We start from the raw sequence: 24,755 nt of genomic DNA on the forward strand, positions 1-24,755 counted from the left end.
GTCCCACATCAGGCTCTGCTGACAATGTGGAACCTGCTTGCGATTCTCTCTCTGCCCCTCCTCCACTTGCATTCTCTCTCTCTCACTCTCTCTCTCTCTCTATGAAAATAAATAAATTTTTTTAAATGTTTTATTTATTTTTGATACAGAGAGAGACAGAGCATGAGAGGGGGAAGGGCAGGGAGAGAGAAGGAGACACAGAACCAGAAGCAGGCTCCAGGCTCTGAGCTAGCTGTCAGCACAGAGCCTGACGCGGGGCTTGAACCCACGAACGTGAGATCTGACCTGAGCTGAAGTCGGAGGTTTAACCATCTGAGCCACCCAGGCGCCCCGAAAATAAATAAATTTTAAAAGATGGATAAGCATATTTCAATTGGGAATATCCAGATTTTTTTTCATTTACAGAGGCAAATTATTCTCCATAAATTTTTATTTTTATTTTTTGAATATAACAATTTATTTTTTTAACATATGCAATTATTTTCCATCATTTATAATACAGTAGTTACAATTCCATAAATTTTTAAATTAAGGATGTATTTCATGAGTGAAATACAGCAAGTTGTGGTTGCCTTTTGTCTTAATCCAAAAGTAGAACATATAGAGCTCATTAGGAGTATAAACTTTAGTAGTTTTGTTTGACTTAGCATTTCCTTTTTGTCAGGTGTTTTTGGGGTTTTGTCACTAACAAATTAGGGATTATAGCAGTTTTATGTGAAATGGTTATAATTATCTACCTTCTTCTATTAAAGTAATAGAAAATTGAGGGGCACTGGGTGGTTCAGTGTCCAACTCTTGGTTTCAGCTCATGTCATGATCTCACAGATTGTGAGTTCAAACCCCACACTGGGGTCTACACTAAGAGTGAGAAAACTGCTTGGGATTTTCTCTCTTTCCCTTGCTCTCTGCCCCTCCCCCACACACTCTCTGTCTCAAATAAATAAATAAAACAATTTTTTGATAGAAAATTGAAAACAATGGCTCAGTAAGTACAAAACACAAATTTGAGATTTTTATTTCTCCTTTAGGTTTCACACCACTGATCCTGGCAGCAACAGCAGGGCATGTTGGAGTTGTTGAAATCCTTTTGGATAAAGGTGGCGATATAGAAGCACAATCTGAACGAACTAAGGATACTCCGCTTTCATTAGCATGTTCTGGTGGACGTCAAGAGGTGTGTTAATGTTAATTTTCACTTTATGCTCATATTTTAAATATGCATCTATAAGTGATCTAGCTACATGAATAAAATTTGCATGTATTTTGACATGTTCCATATATAAGTTTAATGGGAGTAGCACATCACCTTTTATGGAAACTGTTTTTTTACCCTTTAGGTGAAAAAATTTCTGTTTATCCTTACATTTACTGGGGGCTGAATGAACCATAATCCTAACACATATGAAATGAAAATTCGTTACTCAACAATTGACAAATACAAAGAGTAACATTTTAAAAATAAAGAGTAGCATCTTGTTAGTTTAATATAATTGGGATTTCAAAGCTCCAGATTCCTTGATACGAAATATAATCTGTTATCTAGTTGCTATTACTTGAATAATTAGGACATAGTTAAAATCCATATATTCAGACAAGGACGTTACAGGTTCCATTTCTCTGTGCTTCCTTCATTGTAAGTTGAACCCTTGTTTTTAACTGGATTTCTGGGTTTATATTTTACTTTGTAGGTGGTAGACTTGCTGCTGGCTCGAGGTGCAAATAAAGAACACAGGAATGTGTCTGATTATACACCATTGAGTCTAGCTGCATCTGGAGGATATGTTAATATCATTAAGATTCTGCTTAATGCTGGGGCAGAGATCAATTCAAGGTATCTATCTTCATTTTATTATTCATGATCACTACATTACTACCTTGGGGTTACATGTCTTCCTCTATATATCTGGACAGATATCATTTTTAATTAAGATAGTATTAAAGTCAACTCTACTTTAACTAAAAGTTAAAAAAATGTTTAAAGATAGTACTAAAGTTACAAGACAAATAATTATTCCTATAGTGTGCTTATAAGTAATCACAGCTTATTTCAAAGTGCTAACATGGCTATTTTTAAAGAGGTCTTATCTTAGAAAGTACTTCGTTATTATAGTTGGAAGTTTATAACCTCTAAATAGGGATTATGTTTTAAATTGTGAGATATTCCAGGGTACCTGTGTGGTTCAGTCAGTTAAGTATCTGACTCTTGATCTCAGCTCAGGTCATGATCTCACAGTTCAGGAGTTTGAGCCCTGCATCAGGTTCTATGCTGATAGTGCGGAACTTCTCTCTCCATATGTGTGTGTGTCTCTCTCTCTCTTTCCCCCGCTACGCTCTCACTCTGTCTCAAAATAAATAAATAAAGAATAAAAAATAATAATGTTCAAATAAATAAGAAGTAGTGAGATTTTCCTATTCCTTTTTTTTTTTAATGTTTTATTTATTTTTGATAGAGAGACAGAGCATGAGAGGGGGAGGGTCAGAGAGAGAAGGAGACACAGAACAGGAAGCAGGCTCCAGGCTCTAAGCTAGCTGTCAGCACAGAGCCTGATGCGGGGCTCAAACCCACGAACGTGAGATCTGACCTGAGCCGAAGCCGGAGACAACCGACTGAGCCACCCAGGCGCCCCAGATTTTCCTATTCCTAATTAGTAGTCTATACAAATAAAATTTTTACATTGGTGTTAGAAACCTTTCATTTTACTGAATCATTTTCATCTTTTGGATTCTCTATGCTTTTTAAAAAGCAGTAGGCAACATATTACCTTAATTTTCTAAGCACATTTCTCCCTTTAGGACTGGGAGTAAACTGGGTATTTCTCCCCTGATGTTGGCTGCCATGAATGGGCACGTTCCTGCAGTGAAACTGCTGCTTGATATGGGTTCAGACATTAATGCCCAAATAGAGACTAATCGGAACACGGCTCTCACTTTGGCCTGTTTTCAAGGCCGAGCAGAAGTTGTGAGTTTGCTTCTGGACCGAAAAGCCAATGTTGAACATAGGGCAAAGGTAAGCATTTTATAACTTGTCAACTACTTCAGGTGTATTTTTGGTGTAAAGAGAGTGGCATTTTGGGGCACTGGGCTGGCTCAGTCAGTGGAGTGTGGGACTCTCGATTTTGGAGCTCTGAGTTCAAGCCCCACTTTGTGTGTGGAGATTACTTAAAAATAAAATCTTAAAAAAAGTAGCATCGCATTTCAACTCAAGTTGAACATCCTGTTTTAAATTGTTGTCAGTTAAAACTGACATGCCATGAAGGACTAGACAACTGTGCTACATAACAGTGGTGAGTGACAATTAAGAAAGTAGAATCAGCACATTTTCCAACCTCAGCCTTGAGTAGCTCTCTATGAATCCTCCAATTTGCAACTTTTGAATGCAATAAGATATTTTTGTAGTAAGATTATTTTGTAGAGTTCTTTCTTGTTTTAAAGGTAAGTTCTCCTCCCAGCATTTGGCTTGAACCCACAAACCTGAGATCAAGAGTTGTATATTCTACCAACTAAGCCAGCCATGTGTTCCATAGAGTTCTTTAGTGTAGATTTTGAAAGACTTCTTTTAATGAAGCATGTGCCTACCCTTGATAAAAAAAAAAAAAAAACCCAATCAGAAATAAGATTATCAAATAAGATAGCTAAATCCTAATCTGATCATGACAGATTCTGACAATTTCATAAGTGTCTGACATTTAGAAAGAAGTTAGTGTATCAGTGTTTTTAATTTCTATGCTTAGGATTATTAGGTACTTGCAACCCTAGAAAAGCATAGCTTATGTAAAATTCATTATTCACATAGTGATTGACCAAATCTTGTAGTCATTTCAAATTTGAACGGTTAGAATGAAATTCTCCTTTTTTCTCTCAGAACTGCATTAGTTATGTTTCTTAAAATGTAATACAACATTTACATTTGTTAATCTATGAAATTAGGAATTGTCATTTTCCTCATATTTTTCATAGCACAAAGAAAAATGAGCCTTCCTGTCATCCAGTTATCTTTTTTGTATTATGCATATTCAGTGTGGCCCAATTAACTCTTAGATGTCCTAGAGAAGCCCATGTTACTTGGGAAATGATACCAAATTTTCCCAATGAACAATGATGTAGCTTATTTAATTTTCTTTTAATTCATTTTTTATTATCTGTATTCATTGTACAGAGAAGTTATTGTCTTGTGTATAAATTTTTAACAGCATAGAAGTTATAAAATTGTTTATTTATATGAGGTGGTTTAAGTGAGTTGATTCCAGGTGTCTAACTCAATTCAACAATTTTCACTTATTTAGTGAAATTGAAGACTGAATATTGCTTAGCTCTTTTATGAGAGAAAATCAGAAATAGAATCCACGTACAAGTCAGTTGTTTTAGTCTGCTAAAATAATTAATATACCTGCACAAATGTTTGGTCTAAACAGACTGGTCTTACCCCCTTGATGGAAGCTGCTTCTGGAGGATATGCAGAGGTTGGAAGAGTTCTCCTTGATAAAGGAGCAGATGTCAATGCCCCCCCTGTGCCTTCCTCAAGAGATACAGCTCTTACAATAGCAGCAGACAAAGGTCACTACAAATTTTGTGAGCTCCTGATTAATAGGTGGGTAAATTTTTATATTTATATATAGAAGTTTTTGTGATTCTTTTACAGTCAGACTGTTTTTACTCCATTGACATTTTAAAGAATGGATTATTTTGCATGCGATTTTATAGAAGATAACGGACAAATAGAGGAAATAGAAAGTCACCCTCTTTTCATAGGAAACAAACTATATATACTAACATTCTTTGGTTTTATAGGGGAGCCCATATTGATGTTCGAAACAAGAAGGGAAACACACCACTTTGGCTGGCATCTAATGGTGGTCACTTCGATGTGGTCCAGTTGCTAGTGCAAGCAGGTGCCGATGTGGATGCGGCAGATAATCGGAAGATCACACCTCTTATGTCAGCTTTTCGCAAGGTAAATTAATATGGGGGAAGATTTAAACTAAATCTAAGTTGAAGCCATGTGAGAAAAATGAATTGCTCTTGGAAAATAGACTGTATTTCCCTACATAAATCACTGTTGTTATCTTTCCACTCTTTCTGTGGCCAAATCTAAGAGTTGTGTATATGTTAAGGCTTGCTTGTCTGCTCTATTTTTAAAAGCTTTCCCACTGCAATTACGATAAAGCATAAAAACCACTTACCATGGCTTAAAGAGCCCTGCAGGATGTGGTTCATGCCCGCCTCCCCAAGCCAGTCATTTATGCTACCCTTCACCTCTGCTCACTACACTTCAGCAGCTGGCCTTGATTGTAGTATCTTTTTAACTGCCAGAGGACCTTTGCTATGAGTTTTCTCTCCCTTGCTCTTCACTGGCTCACTTCTGCTCATCTTTGAGCTCCCATTTTATTTTAGTTTATTTTTTAAAGCTGATTTGTTTGAGAGAGAAAACACATGCATGAGCGCAAGTGGGGGAAGGGCAGAGAGGGGGAGAGAAAGAATCCCAAGCAGGCTCTGTGCTGGAAGCTCAGAGCCCACTGCAGAGCTGAATCTCACAAGCCATGAGATCATGGCCTGAGAGTTAGAAGCTAAACTGACTGAGCCACCCAGGTGCCCCAGCTCCCATTTTAAATGTCACTATTTAGAGAGTCCTTCCCTAACATTCAATCTGAAAAGGTCCTCTTATTCTTTGTGAAAATACCCTATTGTTTTCCTTATACCAATCTGTAATTATACATTCACATATATATTTACTTTTTTAATGTTTATCTCCCCAATTAGACTGGAAGATCCAGGAAGACCAAGCTTTATGACTATCATTGTTTATACACATTGTTTAGCATAGTGCCCGACGCACTGATATGTGTTTAGGCAGTCCCTAAATAGCTATTAAATGAGAAAGGTGTAAGTTTTAAGTCTTAAAAAAATATCTTGGGGGTGCCTGGCTGGCTCAGTCAGTGGAACCTGTGACTTTTGAAGCTAGGGCTGTATGTTTGAGCTCCATCTTTGGTGTAGAGATTACTTAAAAAATAAAATCTTTTTTTAAAAATCTTAAAATATTTTCTTGACTTAATTCTTTGTTCCGTTTTTGCCCTTTCCTTTTAATTGAGGCATCATTTACATATAGTGAAGTATGCAACCCAAAGGTGTGTAGGTTACTGAGTTTTGATAAATGTATACATACACCTAGGTAACCCACACCCTATAAATTCATAAAATATATCTGTAATCCTACAAAGTTCCATCATGCCCATTCTCAATAAATTCCCTGCCCTAGAGGCAATGACTTCTCTGACTTTTGTCACCATTAGACTAATTCTGGAAAATGTTTTAGAACTTGGTAGGAAGGAAAACTCTGCAAGTTTGGTTGTATTAAAGTAGATGATAGTTAGAGTTTGGGCCCCAAACAGTGTTTTGCAATGTAGAACATCTGTCTGTTTTAGGACCTATTTCCCTTTTATAGAAAGGTTCATTTCACAATGCTAATTTGTATTAATACATTTATTCTAGGAAACACTTATTTTCTACAAAAGGTTTTCCATTTGCAGTGGGAAATGCTAAGTTAAATTTAGGAGAAATACCTGGACATGTTGTTTTTATTTTCATAATTTCAATTTTAAGTTTAGTAAATGATCCGGAAGTATCATTACACCTTTTACTCTTAAGTTTTTAAGCATATGGGCAAATTTTCAAGGAATTATTCTGTGCATTTTTTCTTGTACTTCTCACAGGGTCATGTAAAAGTTGTTCAGTATTTGGTGAAGGAAGTCAATCAGTTCCCCTCTGATATAGAATGCATGAGATACATAGCAACAATTACAGATAAGGTAGGTTCACTATACTATCGAAGCAAATTTGTGTTCTTTGTGGAATTAGATGCCAACGTGTGCAGCTAGCAACCTTCGTTTTGTCTTCTTTGAGACTGATCACCTCCTCTGTGCTTTAGTTTCTCTGTTTGCAAATGGAGAAAGGATATAATAATTTTGAAAAATTATTTGGAGGATTCCTTCCTGCTACGACTATAATTACAGTGAATGCAGCTAAAGTTTATTACTAGACTTTTAGTCTGATTAGAAAGTTTTCTAAGAATACAAACTTTTTAAGACATAGTGCCTTTTTTTCTTTTCATGAAAGATTGATGCATGACTATACTCAAAGGATTGCTTATATTTGGTTCAATGAGTTTTCGGTTATTTGGGCTTTAAGCCTTGGACTTCGGTGTGCGTGCGCATCAGCTCAAGCTTTATTTGGCCTGTTTATGTTATATGTTCCTCTGTTTATATAATTCCATTTTCTACTGTAGGAACTCTTGAAAAAATGTCACCAGTGTGTTGAGACAATTGTGAAGGCTAAAGACCAGCAGGCTGCAGAAGCAAACAAGAATGCAAGTATTCTTTTGAAGGAACTTGATCTGGAAAAGGTGAGTAGGAAAAGTAATTTTTCGTATTAGAAATTGTGGAGGGGTGCCTGGGTGGCTCAGTTGGTTAAGTGTCAGACTCTGGATTTCAGCTCAGGTCATGATTTCACGGTTTGCAACATCAGGCCCCACTTTAGGCTCCACGCTATCAGTGTGGGATTCTCTGTCCTCTCTCTCTGGCCCTTCCCCCCCTTTCCCAAAATTAAAGGGAAATTGTTGAAAATTTGTTGGAATAAATTTACCCTCCTTATGACCAATAACCTTAAATATTTCTTTCAAAGGAAGTGATTAATATTTTGTCAAATTGGCATCAGTTTTTTTATTCTGACCTCTTGTTCTTAAAAAATATTTGAATCATAAAAGTGAGAGACAAGTTTTCAAGCAGATCAGTTTACCAAATGACATGACTACCTAGGTAGGTTTAACATTAGTGTGAGAGAAAATTTAGTAAAGCATTAGAAACATTTTGCTAATTATAATATTTATGCTGTAAGTGGTTTATGAGAACCTCACTTAAAGAGTAAGTGTCTGAGGGGTGCCTGGGTGGTTCTGTTGATTAAACGTCTTACTCTTGATTTTGGCTCAGGTCATGGTCTCCAGGTTTGTGAGATCAAACACCTCTCTGCACTATCAGTGTTAAGTATTCTCTGCTCCCTTTCCTCTCTCTCCCCTGCCCCTGCTCATGCTCTCTCTCAAAAATAAATAAATAAAACATTTTTTAAAAAGAGTAAGGGTCTGATATCCTAGGATGTGTGGGATGATGGAAAAGGTTTCAAAAATAAGATTGCTTATCTGAGGTTCAGTCTGCTTACCTGGAAAATGAGGGTGTCGCTGTTCAATGAGTAAGTCGCATTAAAAGAACAAATAACATGATCAAGTAGAGTTATTTTAGGAATGCAAGAGATATCGTAACATGAAGATATTTTGTTGATTAAATGGAAAAAAATGTGATTATTTTAAGAAATGCTAAAATTTTGAAACCAATTCTTAGTTTAAAACAAAAAACAAAACAAAACAAAAAAACCTTATAAGAACAGAGATGTTGCTTACAAATCAATGAGAAAAACATTACTTGCCCAGAATAATGGGTACATTACTTGCCCATGTGAATGGGTAATTTACAGAAAAAGAAATAAAAGAGGCACCTGGGTGGCTCAGTCAGTTAAGTATCCAGCTTCGGCTCAGGTCATGATCTATCTCATGATTCGTGGGTTTGAGCCCCACGTCGGGATCTGTGCTGACAGCTAGCTCAGTCTGGAGCCTCTTTCGGATTCTGTGTCTCCCTCTCTCTCTGACCCTCCGCTGCTAGCATTGTCTCTGTCTCAAAAGTAAAATTTAAAAAATTTTTTTAAATGTAAAAATTTTTTTAAAAAGGAAATACAGATGTTCAATAAATATGTTTTTTTACCAGATTGGCAAAGCTTAAACTTTAAAGATTTGGTTATAGCTACTGATGGCAAGGGTGTGGAGAGATTAGCACTCTAGTCAATGATTTTTGATGTATGGTGTAAATTACTATAACTATTAATGGAAATACTTTCACAAATAAACTAACATGGTGGTTACCCTTATCCAACTATTCCACTTCCAGAAATGTAGCCTTAGGTAATTAATTAGATAAATGCTCAAAGATGTGAACTTACAAGGACATTCATTGCTGATAATAGAGGGAAATATGTAAACCTTACAGTCCTATCATTAGAGAAATAAATTTTAGTACCTCCATGATAAACTTGATTGCAGTTAAAATCAAAAGGAGGGAGAAGTTATATTTATTTTGTTTATTTTTTATTAATTTTTCTAATTACAACCAAGTTAGTTAGCATATAGTGCAACAACGCCCCTTACCCATTAACCCTATCCACCCCTCCCATAATCCTTCCAGTAACCCTCTGTTTGTTCTCCATATTTATGAATCTTATATGTTTTTGTCCCCCTCCCTGTTTTTATATTATTTTTGCTTCCCTTCTCTTACGTTAATATGTTTTGTATCTTAATGTCCTCCTATGAGTGAAGTCATATGATACTTGTCTTTCTCTGACAAATTTCACTTAGCCTGATATCCTCTAGCTCCATCTACGTAGTTGCAAATGGTAAGATGTCAGTAATGCTCTATTGTATGTTTATACTACATCTTCTTTATCAGTTCATCCGTTGATGGACATTTGGGCTCTTTCCATACTTTGGCTATTGTCAATAGCACTGCTATAAACATTGAGGTGCATGAGTCCACAGCAACTGCACTACTAGGTATTTATCCAAGGGATACAGGTGTGCTGTATATCTAGGAATGGAATTGCTAGAGCATGTGGTAATTTTATGTTTAACAATTTGAGAAGCTGCCAGATTGTTTTCCAAAGCTGCTGCACCATTTTATGTTCCTACCAACAGGTGTTTGAAGTTTTTAATTTTTCCACACCTTCACCTCTATTTGCAATTATCTGTCTTTTTGAGTATAGCCATCTAATGAGTATGGAATAGATAACTTATTCTGATTTTGATTTGCTTTTCCTTGACATCTAGTAGATACTGAGTATCTGTCTTTATATGTTTTGGCTACTCATATATGTTCTTTGAGGAAATGTCTGTTCAGACCCTTTGTGTATTTTTTAATTGAATTATATTTGTCTTTTCATTATTGTATTGTAAGAGTTCTTTGTTCTTGATACAAATCCCTTACCAGATGTATTATTTGCAAAAAACAATTTTTCCCATGTTATGGGTTGTATTTTTACTTTGTTGATGGTTCCTTTGAAGCACAGAAACCTTTAACTTGATTGATGTCTAGTTTATCTATATTTTTCTTTTGGTGCTTTTATAAATGTTTTGAGATTGACATCCATGGGAAGCCTCATGTATAAGGCGTAAGCCTTTAAGCATAAGCAAAAATATCCATTCTTTATTTTTTTAATATCTATTTCTTTGTTTTGAGAGAGAGAGAAAAAGCTTGAGCCAGGGAGGGGCAGAAAGAGAGGGGGAGACAGAGAATCCCAAGCAGGCTCTGCTTTGTCAGCATCTGCCCAGACACAGGGGTTTAAACTGTGATCATGACCTGAGCCAAAATCAGAGTTGGATGTTTAACTAACTGAGCCACCCAGGCACCCACCCATTCTTTATTTTAAATGATGTGTTATTGGTGAAATGATATACCTGCACTTAATTTTCAGTCAAGAGAGGAGAGCAGAAAGCAGGCTCTTGCAGCTAAACGAGAAAAAAGGAAAGAAAAGAGAAAAAAGAAAAAAGAAGAGCAGAAAAGGAAGCAGGAAGAAGATGAGGAAAACAAACCTAAGGAGAATTCAGAACTACCAGAGGATGAAGATGAAGAAGAGAATGATGAAGATGGTAAGAAATTCTGTTTATCAACTTCATTTTGAGTAGTTTTTACTCAAATTAATTCTAGTTAGATATTCAGTACTTTCATCTAAAGTTGACAGTTGGCTTTCCTAGTAAATATTTCTAAATAAAGTGATAGAGACAGAAAGGGGAAAGGCAAGCATGTAATTTGAGGTCCAGTTGTGATTTAAGTCCCCTTGTAAGCTATCATGTATATATGTCCTAAGTGTTATACAGTAAAGAGATTTGCTATACTCTTCCCTACCCTTTCCTCTCCGTTTGAAAACTGGGGAGAGATCTAGTTGCTCAATAAATTTTGAGCTAAGATTTGAGCTCAGAGCTATACAGGTTCATTATTCTAAGAGTTGTTTTTTGTACATTCTAGTAATATTTGTAATGGGCAAATAATTATTCTTGGTTTGAATTCTAACTCTAAAATAGTATCTGAAAATTTCCCTGCATTTAATGTTTTTATTTCAATTCCAGTTTGTTAACATACACAGTGTAATATTACTTCCAGATATACAGTTTAGTGATTGAACACTTCCACACATTATCTGGGGTTCATCACAACAAGTGCACTCTTTAATCCCCATCACCCATTTAACACATCCCCCACCATCTCCCCTCACCCACTTCCCCTCTGGTCACCATCACTTTGTTCTCTGTAGTTAAGAGTCTGTTTCTTGGTTTGCATCTCTTTTTTTCCCTATGCTCATTTGTTTTGCTTCTTAAATTCCACCTGTAAGTGAAATCATATGGTGTTCATGTTTCTCTGACTTATTTTGCTTGACATAGTACTCTCTAGCTACTAATTTAAAGGGATCCATGCACCGCAGTGTTTAGAGCAGCATTTTCTACAATAGACTGAAAATTTCTCTGAATTCAAACTATATTGTGATTCTAACAATAAAGATTTCGTTATTTACTGGTGAATACTGATGAAAGGAAAGTATGACTTAAGGAACTGAATTACTCTGAATTATTATGTATCTCTTGTCACAACTTGTTTTGACATATGTGGCTCTCAGCGTGATTTTTATCCTTTTGCTAATTGCAGTGGAGCAAGAAGTTCCCATAGACCCTCCTAGTGCGACCACCACCACCACCATTGGAATCTCTGCAACATCTGCAACATTTACAAACGTGTTTGGGAAAAAAAGGGCCAACGTAGTGACGACCCCCAGCACCAATCGGAAAAACAAGAAGAACAAAACAAAGGAGACCCCGCCCACTGCACATTTAATTTTACCAGAACAACACATATCCTTAGCACAACAGAAAGCTGATAAAAATAAAATAAACGGAGAACCCAGAGGTGGCGGTACAGGTGGGAATAGTGACTCCGACAACTTGGACAGCACAGACTGCAACAGTGAGAGTAGCAGCGGCGGGAAAAGCCAAGAGTTCAGTTTCACCATGGATGTGAATTCCTCTAGTGATAGGAGATACCCGTCACTGCTTCTCCATTCCCAAGAAGAAAAGACAAGTAATGCCGCTTCCAAAACTCAAACACGGTAATTTTGCTGATTTGTTCACTCTCTTTCCACCTTTCCTTTTTGATGCCCGGCACAAGAATTTGAAGTACATTTTTTAGCACAAATTGCGTTAAACAGTGTAGGGCTACCACATCACCTGTCTGCAGTATTCAAAACTGAAATTCACTGACGTCCTAATCACATGCATGTTGCAAAGTAAGATTTTTAGAGATTTTTATGATTCAGTTTTAAAGCTGAAAATATTAGCATACCTTGATTTTGTTTTAACTGTGTCATTTTTATTGATTATAGTCCAACTTCGGGCTTCTGGGTCCATTTTAATACAAATAGTCTCTTGAGTTTCTATCTTAAAATGTGTTTTATTGGACTTGATAATTCTTTCTTCTCAGACCTGAAGGTGAAACAAATACTAATTCCTTATCAACAAGCTACAAGTCAGTGCCATTGCCATTAAGTTCTCCTAACATGAAGCTGAATCTGACTAGCCCCAAAAGGGGACAGAAAAGAGAAGAAGGGTGGAAAGAAGTTGTACGAAGGTAAGTAGAATTAGTCTTATCTTTTTAACTGTCATAGACCATGCAGGTTCTATCCAATGAGGTAGTTACCCAGTTCATCAATGTATAATTTGAATGTGGTTATTATTTGTGCCACACTAAATCCAGAGTAGGCTACAGTAAAATAAGAAGCAATATGTAAATTGTGCATGTATATTTTATATGACACACAAATGTTGGTTTTACTGTGACAAAAAATGTTTTATTAAAACGTAACATTTACAGACGTTTCCAGACACACCATACAAACTGTTCATAAACTTCTTAAAAGGAAGATTCTACACTTGACAGCAAAGTCACAATGTTATTAGTGAGGACTACGATGTTTGTTTAATGGTTCCATTTTGGCTCAAACAATCAAGCTTATCTATATAGAGTGTTTAAATAAAGTTAGACTTTGCTAGAGAACAACATATCCTAAAGAACTGTTTTGCCGCTATTGACTAGTGCACATGCTATCCCCATAAGGGAGGAAAGGAGCCCATAAAACTAATATAAAACTACCTTCATCCGCAAAAAGAGAGAAAGAAAAGTACAGTAAAACCTTGGTTTGAGAGTATAATTCATCGCAGAAGCATGCTTGTAATCCAAAGCACTTGTATATTAAAGCAAATTTCAAGAACCATTGCTTATTTGTGATCATGTGACATATGGCATCACATACTACTCTTATGAGAAGACATCCCTTGTTCATGAAGTTAAAATTTATTAGAAATGTTTGCTCATCTTGCAGAACATTTGCATAACAAGTTACTCGCAATCCATGATTTTACTGTACCTTCAGTCACAGTGTTTATATTTAAACCAGGATGGGAGAAATGAATAAAAGCACATAGGCCACTGCTTTCAAATGTTTTATACAATCCAGATGATACTTTTAGCCTCTGTTCATACTTTACAATAGGGAATCAGAACAAGATACAGATATGCTAATGTATATTAAATCATATTAAGTCACCAAAGGACTGAAATGTTTGGGATTTTATTCTGTATTGTTTCTAAAGTTTGTTTCCATTATACAAACAGAAAGAAGTCTTGGCAGAGTAGGAGGAATGATACACACTTGATGATCAGATTGATTTAAATGTTACTCATGGCATATAGCTCAGTCTATGCTCTAGCTTTCAAAATATCTGAAACTATTCTTCCCAGCATTAAGATGATAAATTTTATCATGGAGAGTATTTAAGGGCTGCCACTGATCTCTTCTAGACAGAATAATTCAAGTTTGAAGGTCCCTTCCTGAAAAGAGGAATCCTGGGGCCCAGCATTGAGCACTGGAAAATAATGGGTGTCACTCTCATCTGGCTCTGCTTTACTTAAGAAGTACTTCTGCCAGCAAACAGAGTTTCTTTGATAGCCCTTAGGGACAGCCAGGCCATCTTATTAGATCCCAAGATGAGCCTCTGGTGATCTTTCAGCTCTGCTCAGCTCACATGTAAGTGGAAGTCCCAGATTCCACTTGTGAGCTGCTTTTTATGTATTTCAAATATGAAATGCCTTTATACTTGTTATTGCTAAGTACAAATTGACATTTATAAGCTGGCCTCTATTACTTGGTATGAAGTTTAATAGTATGTTATACATTCTTTTAATTTAGAAAAAGTCAGTACCTATGGTCATTGCCATTTAGTTGACATGTGATGTTTTTGGCAGATTTGAATGCTTAGATCATTAGATCATGAGTTATATAACATATAATTTTGTTTTAAATGACAAAGTAATATTTACATTCACTAAATTAAATTCAATATGAGAGGGAGTCAGTTTCTAAAACAAAAACTTATAGTAATGTCCCCTTTAAAATTTGAGACATAGTATTCTACATGAACTTATTGGCTGAGACATCTTTTTAAGTAAAGACATTTGTTTTCATAAGCTCATGTGTAGTCTTCGTTTTATAGGTCAAAGAAATTGTCTGTTCCAGCTTCCGTGGTTTCCAGGATAATGGGAAGAGGAGGATGCAACATCACTGCAATCCAAGATGTCACTGGTGCCCATATTGATGTGGATAAACAAAAAGATAAGAATGGCGAGAGAATGATCACAATAAGGTAATTGTGAAAAATGCATATTACTAGTTCTGTATGGAAATTAAGTGTTTTTAGAAGCATACTTGTGTTAGGTGTAGTATGATCAAGAATTTTCTGGTTAAAATTACCTGTATTTTTATGTCTTTGATCCTGTTTTTATGTTTTGTTTTTTTTCTCCTCAGGGGTGGTACAGAATCAACAAGGTATGCAGTTCAACTTATCAATGCACTTATTCAAGATCCTGCTAAGGAACTGGAAGACTTGATTCCTAAAAATCATATCAGAACGCCTGCCAGCACCAAGTCCATCCATGCAAACTTCTCACCTGGAGTAGGCACCACATCAGCTTCCAGTAAAAATGCATTTCCTTTGGGTGCTCCAACTCTTGTAACGTCACAGGCGACAACATTATCTACGTTCCAGGCCACTAATAAACTTAACAAGAACGTTCCAACAAACGTCCGTTCATCTTTCCCTGTTTCTCTACCCTTGGCTTATCCCCACCCTCATTTCGCCCTGCTGGCTGCTCAAACTATGCAACAGATTCGGCATCCTCGCTTACCCATGGCCCAATTTGGAGGAACCTTTTCACCCTCTCCTAATACTTGGGGACCATTCCCAGTGAGACCTGTGAACCCAGGCAACACAAACAGCTCTCCAAAGCATAATAATGCAGGCCGTGTACCGAACCAGAACGGGACTGTTTTATCCTCAGAGTCTCCAGGACTAGCTACTACCAGTTGTCCTATCACTGTCTCTTCTGTAGTTGCTGCCAGCCAGCAGCTGTGTGTGACTAGTGCCCGGACTCCTTCCTCGGTCAGAAAGCAGTTGTTTGCCTGTGTGCCTAAAACGAGCCCTCCAGCAACAGTGATCTCTTCTGTGACGAGCACTTGTAGTTCCCTGCCTTCTGTTTCCTCTGCACCTGTCCCCAGCGGGCAGGTTCCCACCTCCTTTCTGCCTGCAAGTACTCCTCAAGCACAGCTTTCTTCACAAAAGATGGAGCCTTTCCCTGCCATGCCACCCCCTAAAGAGAAAGTGTCCACACAGGAGCAGCCCATGGCCAACCTGTGCACCCCATCTTCGACTGCAAATAGTTGCAGTAGCTCTGCCAGCAACACCCCAGGAGCTCCAGAAACTCAGCCATCCAGCAGCCCCGCTCCTCCCTCCACAACCACACAGGAGGAGGCACAGCCATCCAGTGGATCTGACTTAAGTCCTATGTCAATGCCTTTCGCATCCAACTCAGAACCTGCTCCATTGACTTTGGCATCACCCAGATTGGTTGCTGCTGATAATCAGGACACCAATAACTTACCTCAGTTAGCTGTACCAGCACCTCGAGTTTCTCATCGAATGCAGCCCAGAGGTTCTTTTTACTCAGTGGTACCAAATGCAACTATCCACCAGGATCCCCAGTCTATTTTTGTTACAAACCCGGTTCCTTTGACACCACCTCAAGGTCCACCAGCTGCAGTGCAGCTTTCTTCCGCCATGAACATTATGAATGGCTCTCAGATGCACATTAACCCAGCAAATAAATCCTTGCCACCTACATTCGGCCCGGCCACCCTTTTCAATCACTTCAGTAGTCTTTTTGATAGTAGTCAGGTGCCTACTAACCAGGGTTGGGGAGACGGTCCACTGTCCTCACGAGTTGCTGCAGATGCCTCTTTCACTGTTCAGTCAGCATTCCTGGGTAACTCTGTACTTGGACACTTGGAAAACGTGCACCCTGACAACTCCAAGGCACCTGGCTTCAGACCACCTTCCCAGCGAGTTTCTACTAGTCCAGTTGGTAAGTAGTTATAACATACTGCGGTTTAGTATGGGGCTCTTCAGCATAATCGAATCCTCCAAGATAATAAAGCAATTATTTTGTACACCATATTACCTGATCTTAAAGAAATAAGACTGAGGTGCCTAGGTGGTTCAGTTGGTTGGGCCTCTGACTCCGGCGCAGGTCATGATCTCACAGTTTGAGGGTTTGTGCCCCACGTCAGGCTCTGGGCTGATGGCTCAGAGCCTGGAACCTGCTTCAGATTCTGTGTCTCTCTCACTCTAAAATAAATAAACAGTAAAATTAAAAAAAATAATAAGACTGTGTTGGGGCACCTGGGTGGCTCCATCAGTTAAGCTTCCGACTTCAGCTCAGGTTGTGATCTCACAGTTTGTGAGTTTGAGGCCCATGTTGGGCTCTCTGCCGATAGCGTGGAGCCTAGAGACCTGCTTCAGATTCTGTGTCTCCCTCTCTCTCTGCCCCTATGCCTCCCCTTCTCATGCTCTCTCTCTCTCTCTCTCTCTCTCTCAAAAATAAATAAACATTTAAAAAAGAAAAAAAGAAAAGAAGGTGTCATAAATACCAAAGACCCTTTAATGATTGCCATTTGAGGGGCCAGCAATCTAACTGTAGATAAATCATTCACATTAAAAATGGTGCTTTATATGGTCTGTGTGATATTTCTGTCCCTCATAGAAAGGAGGTTATACCTTTTATCAGTCCATTTTCTAAGAATTGATACAATGATATTAATAAAAAGGGACTCATAGGATACTTTGAGGGTTCCAAATTTATAGACTTTTTAAAAATCGTGAATGTTTGCATTTCTCAGATTTAAAAAGTTTGTGTTACAGAGATGTTTAGGTACCTGCCATAATCTACATTATTCTTTGAAATATTCTACAATATTTAGGTCTTGCCTGCTCAGGCAAAATATTAATATTATTGTTAGAGATCCAGTCATTTGTGGGCTTCTATTGGAAAAAGGCCAACTTAGATTCAGCTGTTTGGTTTCTCGAAATTACAAGTTAGCTGCTGAGGTCTTATAAGAAAGATATATATAGATATGAGTCTAGTGTTGACTTGGAGATATTTAGAAAACCAGTCTTTTTTCCATAATCTAAGAGCCAAATTTGAGTCTAATCTGCGCTATTCTGAAAAACAAATTAGAAATTGCAGGTGACACAGAATGGCGTAAGAAGCTCTGTTGCCTCGTAGCATTTTTCTTACGGTTAGAAAACTGTCTTTTGTAGCCCATTCTTCCTTGTTCATTATAAACTGACCTATGGTGTTTAAAATTTGGGAGTTTATGGATATGGTATAGCCTTAATTTTCACTTTAGGTATCCTTTTATTTATTTGTCTTTTCAGGAAAACAGCTGTTATCTCGTCTTTCTTTTTTTTTTTTAATATTATTTATTTTTGAGAGAGAGAGATAAAGCATGAGTGGGGGATGGGCAAAGAGAGGGTGACACAGAATCTGAAGGTGGCTCCAGGATCTGAGCTGTCAGCACAGAGCCCAATGCAGGGCTCAAACCCACAAACCATGGGATCATGACCTGAGCTGAAGTCAGACACTTAACCAACTGAGCTACCCAGGTGCCCTATATCATCTTTCAAGTAAATATATATAAGCTTACATAAGTTCAACTATGACGCAAATATTCTCTAGGATTTTTTTCTTCATTTTTTATTTTTTCTATAACTAGGTATTTGTTTTCACTTTTTATTTGGAGGAAAATAATAGAGATTTTCGAAGGCCACAGGATGAAAGAATTCATTGCCAGTGTTCAGGCAATCAGTGTAGAAAGCATTTATCTTTGACTTGCCTGGCATTAACATGTGAATTCTGAGTGCTTTAGCCAGTTTGACTTTAGAACTCTCATATTCTCGTGTTTGAGTTCTTTGCATTCCACATACTACCTCCCAGAGGATGTACACATGATGAGTTTCTAGGAAAAAGAAAAAAAAAATCAAGGAAATCAGCCATCTAGTTTGGTAGAAAATAAGGTTTGGGGACCTTATTTAGATCTAAAACATCAAATTATTTATTGCTAATAAGGTTTTTTCTTTATGTTTTTTATTTATTTATGAGAGACTGAGAGAGACAGAGCATGAGCATGGAAGGGCAGAGGCGGCTCCAGGCTCCGAGCTGTCAGCACAGAGCCCGATGTGGGGCTAAAACCCCCAAACTGTGAGATCATGACCTGAGCCAAAGTCGGACACTTAACCAACTTAGCCCCCCAGGTGCCCCAACTTGGCCTTATATTGTAACTGCCTGTATGATTTCTTTTGTTGATCCTTTTCTTTCATGGATATAGTTTATTCTCCTGGTTGTTTCACAAGTAAGAAATAATAATACTGAAGAAAATAGTGAGAGATGTGGAGAAATTGGAACCTCAAATCCTGGCAGTAGAAATTCAAAGTGATATAGCAACTTGAAAAACAGGTTTTGATAGTTCCTCAAAAAGTTACAAGAGTACCATACAATCTATTAATTCCACTCTTAGGTATCCCCAAGAGAAAACATATCTACACAAAAAAACTGATACAAAAATGTTCATAGCAACATAATAGCCCAAAATTGGAAAGAGCCCACCGTCCATCAACTGATAAATACTAAACAAAATGCAGTGTGTTGATATAATGGGATTACTATTCCACAGTAAAAAGAAATGAAGTACTGATGCATGCTACGGCACAGATGAACATTGAAAACCTGATGCTAAGTGAAAGAAGCCAGTCACAAAGAGATCACATACTGTATAATTCTATTTAAACGAAATTTCCAGAATAGATATATCTATAGTGGTTGCTTAGAAGTGGAGATATGGAGTAAAGGAGGATGGGGAGTTACAGGTAATGGGTCCAGAGTTTCTTTTGGGGAAGATAAAACTGTTGCAAAACTGATGGTAGTGATGGTTGTATGACTCTGTGAATGTGCTAAAAGCCTTTGAACCATATACTTTAAATGGATGAAGAACTGCTTGAGAGAAGTTTTGACCTTTTATGTTGATCTTAACCATTTTCTCCTGAATTGAGCACATATACTCCTTTCCCAGACCCTGGTCCCTTTCTCTAACGCATTCTCCAGAAACAGCAGTGTCATTTGAGAAGACTGCTAAATTCAGATTTACACAAACTAGATAGAAACTTTGATATTGTTGGCAATTGTTGACTTTTTGTATCAGATGAAATACTCAAACTATCTTTAATTGTATGCTTTTCCTCATTAGGAAGGAAACTTTCGTAGATTGTGTTATCATCTTCCATAGGAGACAACTCTATTTATGTAGATGAATAGCTGTACTTTGAGATTTTCCACAAAAGGGAAAGGAGAAGCTATTGATGGGTACTACTTAGTCACAGCATGCTCTCATTTCATCTCCCCTCTAGTGAAAGCTTTGAGAGTTATCCAGAACATTATTCCAGGTGACTGCCATTTAAAAAAAAATTTTTTTAATGTTTATTTATTTTGAAAGAGTGAATGAGTAGGGGACAGGCGGAGAGGGAAGGAGAGAGAAAGAAAATCCGGAGCAGGCTCTGTGCTGACAGTTCAGAGCTCAGTCTCACAACTGAGGGCCCAGTCTCACAACTGAGATCATGACCTGACCAGAAATCAAGAGCCAGATGCCTAACCATCTGAGCCTCTCAGGAGCCCCTACCTGATTGCCATTCTTTTTTTTCTTTCTTTTTTCTTTTTTTTAATGTTTGTTTTGAGAGAGAGAGCTTGAACAGGGAGAGGCAGAGAGAAAGGGAGAGAATCCCAAGCCGGTTTACTCTCTTTTTCTCTCTCTGTGCCTCCACACCCACCTCCCCACCCATTTTCTCTCAAAACAACAACAACAAAAATATTGCATTCTTCTATATTTAGTGCTCTTTAGTGATATTCTTCTGTACTGCAAGAAAAAGTGGGCTTGGGCCATAATACGGTGTCACATAAATGGATTACTTTTGCTGTGATTTACAAAAATAAACTGTATACTTTCTTCTTTTTTAAAAAGGCATTAAGTAAACTTAGAGCTTTCCACGTTAAAGCCTTTATTAACTTGATGTCTGGGCCTGTTTTATTTCAGGCTTACCATCCATTGACCCATCCGGCAGCTCCCCATCTTCTTCTTCTGCTCCCCTGACGAGTTTTTCCAGCATACCAGGAACACGGGTTTTCCTGCAAGGCCCAGCTCCTGTTGGGACGCCGAGTTTCAACAGACAACATTTTTCTCCCCATCCTTGGACAAGCGCCTCAAACTCATGTAGGAATCCTGGAGGAACTCTTGCCAGAGAGTCTTGAATAAGTTATTAAACCATTTGTCTCAGGGAACTCTGCATAGTAACTTGAGTAAACTAAAGTTTAGTAAACTAAAGTAAATGCTATGATGGTATGCAGATACCAGGTTTGTACTGCAGTCACATCCAAAATGATCAGTCATTTGTAGGATAAAAAACTTGAGAAGGGTCAAGGATCAAGAAAAGAAGTACTACAAGTAGTTTGATAAAAGGACCCTTTGAGGGCAATATGGCAAAGAATTTAAGTCTGAAAAGAAGTTGATTCAAATATCAATCAGTTTGGTATCATTTCATAACTTATTTTTACATTTAGGAAGCCATAGGATAGTGCCACTTATAAGTGAAAGTATTCCTTTGTTCTTAGTTATTTCAGCATTTAGAACAGATGAAGTTCTAACAGTACTTGAACAGGATTCAATTTTTTTAATGAGCATCATGACATAGTTAGTGAGTACTGGTCCTTTTGACAAGGAGAATTTCCAACATGACCTGAAAATCCCAGTAAGAAACCAAGCCATGAATTCAATCCAAGATATTTGCTAACGTTTAACCTTTCTTTCTTATGGGGATAAAGGGTTGTGGAAAGAGAAAAGACAGCCAAGTATAGAGGGCTACCAGCTCTTTTCCAGACAATATGCTAGTTCCTGTACAAACATTGCCACACTTAAGTTGATTTACAACATGTTTTGAGAAGATTATTTAAAACTAGAATAAGAATTAATATGGCCTTCTTTCTAGTTTTGTTCATCAACCTGGACAAAAATTTTTAGACTATTTGTTTATGTTCACTATAGACAGAAGTAGCACAATATTCATACAACTTACATATTTTCATTTGAATGATCTTATAAAATGAAATTTTTCTTTACAGAACCTGTGTTGTGATCTTTCCAACAAGGTTTCTCATATTCTTATAATTAGTTTTTAATGTAATAAAACAATAGAGAAATATTTTGCCACCAGGTGACTCTCCTATTCCATCTGTTTCTTCGGGATCATCTTCACCTCTTTCAGCCACCTCTGCCCCACCTACACTGGGCCAACCAAAAGGAGGCAGTGCCAGTCAAGATCGAAAGATACCTCCCCCCATTGGAACAGAGAGACTAGCCCGGATTCGACAAGGAGGGTCTGTCACACAAGCCCCTGTGGGGACCAGTTTTGTCGCTCCTGTTGGACACAGTGGAATCTGGTCATTTGGTGTCAACGCTATGTCAGGTATAGTTACCTTGCGCTCTGTCTGGAGGGATATCTCAAGTAAGTTGTGCGATTTTGCCCATAAAACGTAGTTCCTGAAAACAAAACAGCTTAGTTCCTACACTTAATGATCAGCAGGGGTGTGTACAACTTTGAAGAATTCAATCCAGTGTCAGAGTTGGAATGTTAGTTTCCTTTATACATAATAATGTTTATATATATAATAATAGTTATAGATTAGGCATAAAGGACTCAATGCATATTTCCTTTCCCTCTTAAGCTTTCCAGTACAGAATGAAATAGTCATTTGAGTTCTTCTAGAGAACATTTACTCTTTTGAAGGACTAGATAGAGTATTTGGGGTATTCAAAGGACTTCATCCAGTTTTGCAGGAACTGGTTTTTTTGGCTTGCAAAGATTGTCATGAACATGAACTCCTCATAGGAGTGCTTTGGTAAAATATAGTCTGAAAAAAGATTAAATAGTAATATTTTGTCATTTTACCCAAATAAATATCAAACCCTGTCCCAATTCTTCTTTCCAGAAGGCTTATCAGGTTGGTCACAGTCTGTGATAGGGAACCATCCAATGCATCAACAGTTATCAGACCCAAGCACATTCTCCCAGCATCAACCAATGGAGAGAGATGATTCTGGAATGGTAGCCCCCTCTAACATTTTTCATCAACCTATGGCAAGCAGTTTTCTGGATTTTTCTAAAGTGAGTCAACAAACATCACTAACTTGTTTAACACTTCGCCAGCCAATGTTAAGGAATCATTTGTATTGAAATAATCCTCCCTTTTGGTGTAATGAATTTGTTTCCATGACTTAGCCCGATCTTTTGCCCAGTTTCAAAAGGAAGTTATGTTAGTGACAGTAGTTTGTCCTCAAACTATGCTGAGGACTTACATCCTCTTATAAAACAGGAGACATCTAGACTTGGCAGCTTTGGGTTTTGCTGCCACAGCTTTGAGAGAGGCCTCTGCCCCTCTAAAAAGTTGGTTTTGAGCTCCCAGTGCCCTGTTGTCTGCTCTCAGTGCTTTCTGACTGCCATAAAGCCAGAGTATGGCTGTAGGCAATCAAGTAGAGTTTCTTCTTCTTAGCATAGGCTCATTGGTGAAACTAAAGTATGGGAAAGTTGAGGGTATTATATGTGTTCATTAAAGCTGGGAAATTTCCTGATGATTTGATATTGGGTTTCTTTGGTTGGGGTTTTTTCCTTATTGTTGAAAAGTGTTGCTTGAAAATTCAGGTTATCACTTTTGACTTCTCAATACTGTATGCTGCCGTACTTAAAGGGTCCTCTGGAGTTCTATGGATGAAGGGAAATTAGAGAAAACTAAGCTGGTATTATAGAATCATCATTTATAATCACTTCAGGATTAAACCTTTCTTTCTGCTATTGTAGGGTCTGCCAATTTCCATGTATGGAGGCACCATAATACCCTCTCATCCTCAGCTTGCTGATGTTCCGGGAGGACCGTTGTTTAATGGACTTCACAACCCAGAGCCTGCTTGGAACCCTATGATAAAAGTTATTCAAAATTCAGCTGAATGCACTGATGCCCAGCAGGTAAAATGGACTTAATGCTCTTATTTTATCACATCATTCTTTCAGTTCTTTGGGTAATACAAATTCTGAATATCAAAAGTCATGACATCTGACCACCTTCATCTGACTTAAGATTTTTGATATACATATGATGCTACTAAACATTTTATCTCATGTATGTGTATTCTTCCTAGGCAGAAACAGTGAATTGCCATTGCATTTATATATTCATTTTGTAAATGTCTAAAGATTCCTAATTAGAAATTCCAATTTTTCCTCCCCCTTTTCAGATTTGGCCTGGCACGTGGGCTCCTCATATTGGAAACATGCATCTCAAATATGTCAACTAAGTTAGAAGGTCTTACTCTTTAGCGTTGTTTGAGAAACCTATGACCTTGGAAGAACCCTGGGGATTTTTTTTTTAATGTGCCTAACTAAGAAATTTTCTCTGAGGCATTAGGAATGGAAATTTGATTGCCCATTGTATAAGAACAAAGTGATTTCCTATCCACCTGATTATGTTCTCTGGCTAGTTTAGCCATTTTGAACTTAGTGCTTTTGGCTAAACATACTGAATGCTACTTGTATGCAGAAGAGAATTAGATGATTACATGTTTCAACCTTTTAGGGTGGTAAATACATGTACAATTGTTTACATACTGAAAAAGGAAAAAGTTGAGTAAATTTCTTGTCATATAGTGGCTCTACTTGATGTAGCCTGTATTAATGTGAAATATTTACCAGAATATTCAATAAAAAGATGAACAGTGTTTAGAAGTGGGGTGTGATCCTTTCAGTGGTCATGCAGGTATTAACCAATCCACAATCCTATTGAACCTAGTTATTAATACTCTGTTTCTAACAGGCGTCTCACATTTTACACTTCGAGATTATTTGTAGACTTCCTTAAAAAAGCATTTTGAAGACTAGTTATCTACCTATTATGTGTTAAACATTCCTTGTTTTCTTGTGCTCTTCCCTATCGTTTTGTAAGTGGGAAAGTTTTTCAAGCCCCTGCAGTGTGTCTTACTTGACTTTAGCAGATAGGTCTTTGCTAGGGTTAGCTCTTTATGGATCACAAGTGTCAATAAGAGCAATAGTATTGCAATCAGATGACACTGAACAAACCTAG

General features: G+C 37.5%; 1 protein-coding gene across 3 annotated transcripts in view; it reads left to right on the forward strand.

Moving 5' to 3' along the window:
- The window catches only part of LOC115294286 (ankyrin repeat and KH domain-containing protein 1), a 122,198-nt gene extending 97,798 nt beyond the window's left edge, over positions 1-24,400 (forward strand). For 2 of the 3 annotated variants that reach the window (XM_029942052.1, XM_029942054.1), the window contains 17 exons: positions 1,029-1,174; positions 1,689-1,831; positions 2,794-3,007; positions 4,413-4,588; positions 4,789-4,951; positions 6,708-6,803; positions 7,280-7,396; positions 10,561-10,735; positions 11,787-12,243; positions 12,615-12,761; positions 14,684-14,833; positions 14,995-16,607; positions 20,665-20,841; positions 21,839-22,090; positions 22,614-22,789; positions 23,480-23,644; positions 23,914-24,400. In XM_029942052.1, the coding sequence (XP_029797912.1) occupies positions 1,029-1,174; positions 1,689-1,831; positions 2,794-3,007; positions 4,413-4,588; positions 4,789-4,951; positions 6,708-6,803; positions 7,280-7,396; positions 10,561-10,735; positions 11,787-12,243; positions 12,615-12,761; positions 14,684-14,833; positions 14,995-16,607; positions 20,665-20,841; positions 21,839-22,090; positions 22,614-22,789; positions 23,480-23,644; positions 23,914-23,973 (4,427 nt within the window). In that variant the 3' untranslated portion in view covers positions 23,974-24,400. The remainder of the gene's footprint in view (positions 1-1,028; positions 1,175-1,688; positions 1,832-2,793; positions 3,008-4,412; positions 4,589-4,788; positions 4,952-6,707; positions 6,804-7,279; positions 7,397-10,560; positions 10,736-11,786; positions 12,244-12,614; positions 12,762-14,683; positions 14,834-14,994; positions 16,608-20,664; positions 20,842-21,838; positions 22,091-22,613; positions 22,790-23,479; positions 23,645-23,913) is intronic. The other variant, XM_029942053.1, reaches the window with a different exon arrangement.
- Positions 24,401-24,755: the final 355 nt, after the last annotated feature.

This window comes from Suricata suricatta, chromosome 6, assembly GCF_006229205.1.
Source record: "Suricata suricatta isolate VVHF042 chromosome 6, meerkat_22Aug2017_6uvM2_HiC, whole genome shotgun sequence".
NCBI classification, from domain to species: Eukaryota; Metazoa; Chordata; class Mammalia; order Carnivora; family Herpestidae; genus Suricata; species Suricata suricatta.